The following is a 9,880-nucleotide window of genomic DNA, read 5'->3' as shown; positions in this document are numbered from 1 at the left end:
TTAATAGTGAAATATACTTCATCCGTTCTCTTTTACTTGTTCACTGTATTTTTTACGCTCCTTAAAAAATAATAATTGTAGTATATATTTTACCATATAACCTCTAATAATGATAGCATTTCAAAAAATTTTGAAAAATAATTTTGAAAATGAGTAATTAATGATAAGAGTAAAATAAGAAAAAAAAATTATTTTTTTCTTGATTTGCTAAAATGAATACGTAAAAGTCAAAATATTTTTTTAATGTATTGGACAAGTAAAACAGAGTATTTATACGACACCTCATTTATGAACGTGGACTGGACCCAAAACAAAATGAGAAAAAAAGTGATCGTGGAAAGAGCGCCACGTGAAAAGCAAAGATTGGATAGAACGCTGAAAAGAAACATCTCTAAAAAATGGAAACACCCAAAGGCTGAAATAAAGAGCAAGTATAAGCAAATTGTGTAGAGCAAAAGCAGCAGCAAAAATGACTTTGCTATTAGAGCCGCCTTTTGTTAATTCTTCAATCCCTTTTCATTCTCATCGCCATAATCTCTATATCCGAACCAACTCTTTTTTCAAACCCATTTCTGCCGCCCCCGGAGCTGTAGAGCATCTGTCGCCGGAGCCGGAGCCGGAGCCAGAAAGCCTTGCACTATCGCTTGATGGCCCAAGAGAACGCCGGAGAGTTGTCCGGTTGGCTTGGGAAAAGCTGGTTCGTTGGTCTCGCTCTTTGCGTTCTAAGGCCAAAACTGATGTCCTTGAACGTACTAATAAGGTATTTACCTCTTTTACTTTCCTAATTTCCCTGCATTTTTCACTCCATGTATATTGTATGAAAATACGCTTTTCACAATTTTCCATCTTTTATGGAATCTTCTAGTTTTGTTTTGTTGTAACTTTAAGATACTGGTGCATGATTATTGCTGTGTGAACTATGAACTTTTCTTGGTAGAAATAGGGGAAACCAGAATTGACCTGGAACTTATTGCTTTTCATGTTCTAGTCTATAACCTAGTATAATTTCTGAAGTTTGTGATTGTGAGGGATAATCATTTTTGCTGTTAATCATTTCGATTTTATTTTTCTGCTTCATTGCCTTTTATTATTATTTTCTTCAATGGAAAGATGAGAAGAGAAACTAGTTAGTTAGCAAATTTCCTGTAGTAACAAATTTCCATATATCGGAAGTGAGAATGACAAAATGAGACAGGAGTAAGTATCTCTCTCCACTGCCTATGATGAGCAAGAAATAGAAATTCTTTTTACTGATAGTATTTCCTTGAGAACGATTTTCATTTTTACTTTCTTATCCATTTTCCTTCTTTTATTCTTTTCCCCCTCTAAAAGCAGAAACAATTTATTAATTCTATAAAAAAGAAAAGCAACATAAAAACAAAGGTCTCCAACTCTCCATTAAGAGCACTGATGTATCAACATTGACATTAGAGCCAAGAAAAGGTGGCAGTAAAATAGCTTAGACTGACTTCTAATCAACCTAAGAGAATCACCACAAGCTAAATAGTAAATACTTGTTTGGCTTAGTTCTCGTATCTTCTTACAGAAATTGTATTCATTGCTAATATTGTGTGTACTAGAAGCATTGGCACCTTTGCTTCTTATTGTGTTTAAACATTGCACCCCCCCCCCCCCCCTCTTTAGGTGCCCTATTACGGTTTGACTTCTTTATGTTATGCTTCAGCATTGTAGTAATTTCCTTTCCCATTTTATGCACATCTTAAAATGCTTAGTCTAGAACATGAACATTTTTCTACTTATTTTCACTGGAGGGTAGAACTACTTTTGAATTTTTTCTGCTTAGATATGAAAGAAAGTTTAAAAACCAGAAAGGTTCCCTCTAGCCGCTCACTTATGATTTCTAATTCAAGAATACCCCTGAGAATCCACGACGAAAAGGGGGTATCCTTCTTTCAACTTCAATTAATCCCTAGATCATCAAGTAATTAGAAATGAAATGCCTCCCACCCCTGCTGCAGAAAGAAAGAAGTTGAAAAACTGTGTTCTTAAGTTTACTGGCTTCTTTCTTTTCTTCCATTTCCCCCTTGTTGATGGTTCTTGGGTTGGGTGAATTTAATTTTAGTGCTGATTGATACACTTTTTAATATCCGTTGGTCCTAGATAGTGGTTCTTGGAGGTGGATCTTTTGGAACAGCAATGGCTGCTCATGTTGCAACGAGAAAGTCCCAGTTGGAAGTGAATATGCTTGTAAGAGATCCTCAAGTTTGTCGATCAATAAACGAGGAACACCGTAATTGGTGAGCTTTTGACGTTAATTCTGGTCTTGTATATACTTTAGGTTTTTAACATAAACAGAAGCATAGCTATCAACGGGACCCAAACTCCCAGCTAATTCCACTCAGTCCATCAGATAAAAAGGGTGGCGAGTGCATATATATATATATATATATATATATATATATATATATAGAGAGAGAGAGAGAGAGAGAGAGAGAGATGTTCTTGATCTGCTGGGTTTTCATGTTAATAGGCAAAGCTTGCCAGTTTAGGTATTTCTTATCATTTTTTTGCTTCGTAACCTTTTCCTTTCTCTTTTGCTACAGTAAATATTTTCCACAGCACAAGCTACCAGAAAATGTCATTGCAACTACAGATGCAAAAGCTGCTCTGCTAGGTGCAGATTTTTGCTTCCATGCTGTACCTGTTCAGGTATATTTTATGTTTTCTTAGTTCAACGTTGTTTATAGTGCTATGAACTCTGCTGGAACCATGGAAGCAAAATTATTATCTCATGTCCTAGTTCTTATTTGCTTGGATTTGAAGCTGAAGCTTGTCCATTTATTCTGAATTGCTTGATCTCTCTAGTTTGACCTTGAGGTGCATTTACCAATTATATCTTATTGCAGTTCAGCTCATCCTTCCTTGAGGAAATTGCCAACCATGTTGATCCAGGCTTGCCTTTCATATCTCTCAGCAAGGGTTTGGAGCTAAACACATTAAGAACAATGTCTCAGATAATTCCCAAAGCACTGAAAAATCCTCGCCAACCCTATGTTGCTCTATCTGGTCCTTCCTTTGCACTAGAGCTGATGAATGAACTACCAACAGGTTGTTTGGACTGTTTTGAGAATTTATTTTGTCTTGAAGTTCAAAAATAAGCCTTGCTTTGGTTGTGCAGCAATGGTAGTAGCTACAAAAGACAAAAAGATGGCAAATTCCGTTCAGCAACTTATGGCTTGTAGAAACCTGAGAATCAACACATCAAGGTATTTCAATCAGTGATCAGAGCAGTAACATTTTGATTGCAAGTCTATCATAGAATCTTACCACTACAGCTAGGGGACTTCTTGACACCCCTTTTCTGTCTTCCCATATCTTCAAGAGAAACATAACATTGTAGTGCTCTAATAGGATATGTTTGATGGTTATCCTACCTTGGATATTTTGGGTGGATTTCTTGAACCTTGAAGGATCATCAGCTGGAAATAAGAATTCTTTTGTTCTATAAGCAACATTATGAAATATTATGAAGTATTAAAGTTTGATTCTAAAAAAATAAGTAACTCGTCAAAGTTTTTGTTTTGTTTTATAAAGTTTTAATTGTTAAAGCTCTGATGTCTTTTGTCTGATTGGATCTCATCTGTTTCGGAGGAGCATATATTTCAAACTATTATGGATTGTATTGAAGTTCTGCTGATAAATGAAAAAAAAAAAAAAAGAAGAAGATTGCTTTCTTCAGCGTGCAATGCTAGATCCAGTGTCACCCTTTCTTTCTTTTGGAGGGAAGGAGAGTTGTGCAGAGGGTTCTCCTCTGTACAAAATTAGATACACTGTAATTAATGCAATTTCTGCTGTTGGATTCCAGGGGGGATAAATGGTCTGGTTGCACCTAGTCCTGGTTACCTACTATGTGTAGAAGTGTCTGGAGTACGTTCAAACAAAGTTAACATTTGTAAAGGTTTTGCACTCCAAATGCTTGCTTGTAACTCCTGATGTTACAGTGATGTTACAGGGGTTGAAATTGCAGGTGCATTGAAAAATGTGTTGGCAATTGCAGCTGGCATTGTGGAAGGACTAAATCTTGGTAACAATTCCATGGCTGCTCTTGTTTCACAAGGTTGCTCTGAAATTCGATGGTTGGCAACAAAGGTTAGTTGGCTTTAATCACATCTTAGAAGTTTCTGCATTTTCCGTCTATTAATCTTCCACATGACTTTCAAACAGCTATTTGACTGATTATTATAATTCAAGCATCAATTCCATGTATGAGATATTAGGCACTGCTATAAAGGTTCCGTGTTCTGTTCCCAAGTATTTTTGCTGCTATCGATTCAAGCATCAAGTCGACGTGTTCATATTTTCTGAACAAGCTGTGATTTAGAACTATCAGCTTGAATGCTTGATTATCTTTATCCTAAAATACTGGTTGACACTAATCTCTTTCCATTAAAGATGGGTGCAAAGTCAACAACATTAACTGGTCTATCAGGAACTGGAGATATTATGCTCACATGCTTTGTGAGCCTTTCAAGAAACAGAACAGTTGGAGTTCGTCTGGGATCGGGCGAAAAACTTGACGATATACTTAGTTCAATGAATCAGGTATAAAAAAATATTGATGCTGTGGCATTTTGTGGTTTTGTCTGTTCTATCTCCTTAACAGCTACTACATTTTTAGGTAGCTGAAGGGGTTACAACAGCTGGAGCTGTGATTGCTTTAGCGCAAAAGTACAAGGTTAAAATGCCAGTTTTAACAGCAGTTGCAAGGATTATCGACAACGAACTAACGCCCACAAAAGCTGTTTTTGAGTTGATGAATCTCCCTCAGGTTGCTCTCATGCTTAATAATCAATTTCTAAAAGGGACATTTTCATGTCAATATGACTCTAGAAACACTTTTATACAACCTGTATTACTGACTGCCAATTGTTTTGATTCTAATATGCAGGTTGAAGAAGTTTAAACAAGGCACTGGCATTAGAAAGATGACGATAGCTGCTTAACACAAATACAACCCGTGAATGGCGTAGTTGCTCCCTGAGGCTCAAAATTAAGATGCTATCATAAGGATCTTTGCCTGTTTAGTGGCTGCACAGTGCGGACAGTCAGAGGCGAACATAGAGCGTGTTCCATGGGTTCAACTTAAATCTGAATCTATTGCTTTCGGCTCGCCATAAGTACATATGCAAAAATTTTAACGTTTGTGCGAGTATTAGATTCATTCTAAACCATCTAAGTATAAATCTTAGATTCGTCTCAGCTGACAGTCTCCAAGTTATATGGTTGTGACCAAATCTGTCTTTGAGTTCTTTCACCACGTTAATAGTTATACATGCCCAAGTATGATTTAAAAATTCGAGTCAAGCTGGAGCTTGTAATTAGTCATCAATAACACTATTTGAATGACTATATTTGAAGGAACTTACAATTCTTGATTTGTAGTCTCAATTTTTTTGCATAAGAGTGTTCTGTCAGCTGATTTTTTTTTCTTTTTGTAATCTGATAGTACGCTAATGTTAGTGTAAAACCTTAGGAGTTAGGACTATGCTTTCACATATTTAAGGCAAATATAACTTGTCTTAGTTTTCCTTAACCAAATCATGTAGATTTACCTTTTGGAAGTTATGTTTTCTCCTTTGTTATAATCATTTTGAACATTAGGAGTTGTCATTTAATTTAGTTTAGTGAATTATTGAGTAGTATTAGCTGTCATTTAAATTTGAGGCCATTATGTATCTTTTCTTATAATAAACCAAATCACTTTAGAAGTATCAAGACGCATATTATTCTGTGTCAAGCGATTTTATGACATTCAATGACAAACCTCTTTGTTTTTTCCCCTCTGTTGTTTGTTTTTCTTTGAATTTGGAAGAGAAAGTTAACCTTAAGGCTGTAATGCGTTGTATTTTTTATAAAGGTTCTCTCTATGCAATATATGATTTCCTGTCCGAAAGAAAGAGCATTTCTATGAAAATTGAATTAGCCAAAAAAATAAAAAATGACTTTCTATCTTTCCTGATGTGTCTACAGTCTACACTATACTGCCAGATAAAATTGTTATAATGATGGATTATCTTAGTTTCTTTATTACATAATTTTTTGTTAACTCACAATATTTTATCTAATTATATTGGGTCATGAATTTTTTTTTAAGTCAATTGATGGAAATCTGAAATATAACAAACTATTTTTAAAAAAATTCAAATCACCTAATGTTCTATCCGTAACATATATGTAAAAGTCGCTAAATTAAAAATCTTACTTGATACATACTATTCTCACCATATGTATTTGCACACTGTATATGTTATAATTTCAAAGAAAACCATTTCACACACGCATATCTATATTTTTTTTCCTTTTCACTTAAATCAATCTTTACAACACACAGAAACAAATTAAAACATATTTTCCGCTTGAAGCGCAGAGGAGAAAGTCCACCTTCTCCCGTTTGTCAGTGACATTTGCTGAACTTAGGAGGATGAGATGCTATGCGTTTCCATTGCTTCAAATACCGTGTATTTTCCACTCTGAATCCAATCCATTCTCTTGTTTGGCTTAATTCAAAAATCAAAACTTTTATCCAACAAGGAAACCATTTTGAAGCTCTCTTAGCCTACTCTAAAGAACCTCATTTTCCTCTCAACACCTCCAAATTCACTTTTCCTGCTCTCCTAAAAGCTTGCGCCTTTCTTCCAAATCTTCATACTGGGAAAACAATCCATGGCACAATCATCAAAATGGGTCTTCAATATGACCCTTTTATCATCACTTCCCTCGTCAACATGTACGTGAAATGTGGGTCACTTTGTAGTGCAGTCCAAGTGTTTGATTTTATTTCTGAATGTAAAGATTTGGTTCAGGATGTAACTATATGGAATGCTATGCTAGATGGGTATATCAGAAATGGGCTTACTGAGGAGTGTATGGGTTTGTTTAGAAGAATGCAAGAGCTTGGTGTCAAGTCTGATGAGTACTCTCTTAGTATTCTTTTGGGGTTGTTTAATGGTCGTGTCAATTTTGCCAAAGCAGAGGAAGTTCATGCTTATGTTGTTAGAAACTCTTTCGGTCATGATCCTTTTGTGGTTACTGCATTGATTGATATGTACTCTAATTGTGGTAGGCCAAGAGATGCTTGGTGCATTTTTGAGAGTGTAGAAGACAAGGACAATATTGTAATGTGGAATGCATTAATTCGGGGGTTATGCGAGAATGGATTATGGAGAAAGAGCTTGGAATTATATACTTTAGCTAAGAATAGGGGCTGCAAACTTATGTCAACAACTTATTCTAGTACTATAAAGGCTTGTTCTGAGGGTGAAGATATAGATTTCGGCAGGCATGTTCATTCGGATGTTGTCAAAATGGGTTTTGAGGATGATCCTTATGTCTGTACATCGGTGTTGTCCATGTATGCAAGGGTTGGAATGTTGGAAGATGCAGACAAGGCTTTTGATTCTGTATTAGATAAAGAGGTTGAAGTGTGGAATTCTATGATTTCAGCTTATGTAGGCAATGGCAGAGGCGATGATGCTCTGCGTGTGTATAATGAGATGCAATCAAGAGTCATTCCTTCTGATTCTTTCACCCTGTCAAATATTCTTATATCATGCAGCATGACCGAATCTTATGATTTAGCTAGGGCAATTCATGGTGAACTGATAAAGAAACCAATACAGAATAACATTGCATTGCAAAGTGCTCTACTGACTATGTACTCAAAATGTGGAATGTTAAATGAGGCTCTTGAAGTTTTCAGTAGAATGGAGGAGAAGGATGTGGTTGCATGGGGCTCGATGATCTCAGGTCTTTGTCAAAATAAGAAATTCAAGGAGGCATTGGAAACATATAAAGAGATGGAGACTGATAATGCTAATCCAGATGCTGATATAATGGCAATGGTGATAAATGCTAGTGCAGGACTAGAAAGCTTACAATTAGGTTGCTCTATCCATGGAATCACAGTCAAGAGTGGAGTAGAATTAGATTGTTCAGTAAGCAGTTCTCTTGTAGATATGTATTCTAATTGTGGCGAGCCGGAGATAGCTGGAAAGGTTTTCACTGGTGTTCCTAATAAGAGTTTGGTGCTTTGGAACTCTCTGATCACTTGCTATTCGAAAAATGACTTACCAGATCTCTCTTTAAATCTGCTTCCTCAACTTGTGCAGCAAGGATTGTATCCGGACTCTGTTACACTTACTAATGCGCTTGCTGCTGTTTCATCTTTAGCGATACTGATTCAAGGAAAGGCAATTCATTGTTACCAAATAAGGCATCAAATTCTAGAAGACAATCAAGTGGAAAATGCACTAATTGATATGTACATAAAAAGTGGATGCTTAAAGTATGCAGAGCGTATATTCCAGTGCGTGTCCACAAGGAACATAGTAACATGGAATACAATGATTGCAGGGTATGGATCTCACAGTAAGTGCACTAAAGCTATCAACTTGTTCAATGAAATGAGGAAAGACGGAGTCAAGCCTGATGGCATAACTTTCCTTTCCTTAATTTCCTCTTGCAACCATGCTGGTTTAGTGGATGAAGGCTTTAAACTATTTCACTTAATGGAAGAGTATGGAATAAAACCTCAAATGGACCACTACATTAATGTGGTGGACCTTCTAGGCCGTGCTGGACGCTTGAATGATGCATATAATTTCATACAGAATATGGTGGTGGAACCTGACCGCGGCGTCTGGCTTTGCCTTTTGTCTGCCTGTCGGGTCCATAAAAACGTAGAGCTTGGAGAAATAGCTGCCAACAACCTTCTGAAGATGGAACCTGACAGAGGTAGCAATTACGTTCAACTTTTAAATCTATATGTGGAAGCTGGGCGGAGGGAAGAAGCAGCAAGTTTGAGGGCTTTGATGAGGCAGAAAGGTTTGAAGAAGAGCCCTGGATGTAGTTGGATTGAGGTGAAAAATAAACTTGATGTTTTCTTCTCAAGTGATTCATCATCCCCTAGGACAATTGAGATATATGAGACACTCCAAAGTCTCAGAATTATCATGAAAAACGAAGGAGATTATGAGACTGAGGCAATATGAGATAAGCACAGGAAATAGTTTCTTTACCTAGTTAACGGACATGTGCGTTAACTAGGCTGTAAGAGGGAAACTTGCATTTTCAAAATTGAGGTGGACTCGAGTGTCACCCTATTGGAGCATTGATTTGCCATGTTGAATGGTTAAGACTGCTGATCAATCTTACATTTCGCGATACATTAATATTATTGACAGACGATGCACCAATTCCCACTGGGAAAGCTAAGTCAGAACTTCCTAAGATCGGGGATTGTTGTGGTCTCTCCTGCTCTATTTCCAAGGCTAATTCATTTAACAAGAGTCACTGTCGCAGGCAGAGGCTGATTCAAGATTCGTTCTCACCGGCCACAAGACCGAATAAGGGTGTCAATCCGGTTGGTTCAGTCAGTTCGATTCAGGTTACTAGATTTTTGGATCGTAGGGAGACAAACTTTTGCTGAACCGAAATACGTTCAATACAGTTTTTTATCTCCTGGTTCATGTTCTATTAACCGATGTTGATAGAAGGTAGTAGCTATCCGATGAAATAGTCGAGGTACACACAAGCTGGACGGACACTAGCATTATAAAAAATATTAGAAGACAAATGATAAAGAAATGCTAACAACCCAGGAAACCATGCTCCTCAATCAGATAATTTGGTGGAAGAATAACTTTATTTCGAATATATTCTTTGTTTACCTAAATTGTTATATTAAATTTCTTGAGATATTTTTCCATGTTAAACTTCAAAATTTAGACAATTCTTCGTAGATGCCGTTTGTTTTTCTGAACTCTTTTTTTCTTCGGAAGATTGAGAAGTCTGCATACAAGAAAAGAAGTTAATTTCACGGTTTTGAGTTCCACCAACTATAATAGTAAAGTTACAATCA

The 9,880-nt window shown here is 36.5% G+C and overlaps 2 protein-coding genes across 3 annotated transcripts; both read left to right on the top strand.

Annotated features, from left to right (window-relative positions):
* Positions 1-402: 402 nt before the first annotated feature.
* On the top strand, positions 403-5,395 carry LOC107779866 (glycerol-3-phosphate dehydrogenase [NAD(+)] 2, chloroplastic). 2 transcript variants are annotated; one of them, XM_016600361.2, is made up of 9 exons: positions 403-760; positions 2,122-2,258; positions 2,565-2,670; positions 2,868-3,069; positions 3,140-3,227; positions 3,963-4,110; positions 4,414-4,563; positions 4,640-4,789; positions 4,910-5,395. In XM_016600361.2, exons 1-9 carry the CDS (start codon positions 470-472, stop codon positions 4,922-4,924), a joined length of 1,287 nt encoding a protein of 428 aa, XP_016455847.1. In that variant the 5' UTR covers positions 403-469; the 3' UTR covers positions 4,925-5,395. The 2 variants fall into 2 exon arrangements, with proteins under 2 accessions (XP_016455847.1, XP_016455848.1); XM_016600362.2 differs by having other exon boundaries at positions 424-760; positions 2,126-2,258.
* An 892-nt stretch (positions 5,396-6,287) lies between these two features.
* Positions 6,288-9,707, top strand: LOC107779867 (pentatricopeptide repeat-containing protein At2g40720-like). Its single transcript, XM_016600363.2, has one exon. It carries the CDS (start codon positions 6,453-6,455, stop codon positions 9,009-9,011), a length of 2,559 nt encoding a protein of 852 aa, XP_016455849.2. The 5' UTR covers positions 6,288-6,452; the 3' UTR covers positions 9,012-9,707.
* Positions 9,708-9,880: the final 173 nt, after the last annotated feature.

This window comes from Nicotiana tabacum, chromosome 4, assembly GCF_000715075.1.
Source record: "Nicotiana tabacum cultivar K326 chromosome 4, ASM71507v2, whole genome shotgun sequence".
Lineage (NCBI taxonomy): Eukaryota > Viridiplantae > Streptophyta > Magnoliopsida > Solanales > Solanaceae > Nicotiana > Nicotiana tabacum.
Note: the sequence above shows the minus strand (reverse complement) of the source record. Positions and strands in the feature narration are given on the sequence as shown.

What these genes read in the sequence shown, in the direction of transcription:
- LOC107779866 (XM_016600361.2), top strand. Translation starts at nt 470, where the DNA reads ATGACTTTGCTATTAGAGCCGCCTTTTGTTAATTCTTCAATCCCTTTT. An exon ending in TCCATGCTGTACCTGTTCAG is followed by an intron (nt 2,671 to 2,867) that starts GTATATTTTATG and finishes ATCTTATTGCAG; the next exon opens with TTCAGCTCATCCTTCCTTGA. An exon ending in TACTTAGTTCAATGAATCAG is followed by an intron (nt 4,564 to 4,639) that starts GTATAAAAAAAT and finishes CTACATTTTTAG; the next exon opens with GTAGCTGAAGGGGTTACAAC.
- LOC107779867 (XM_016600363.2), top strand. Translation starts at nt 6,453, where the DNA reads ATGCGTTTCCATTGCTTCAAATACCGTGTATTTTCCACTCTGAATCCA.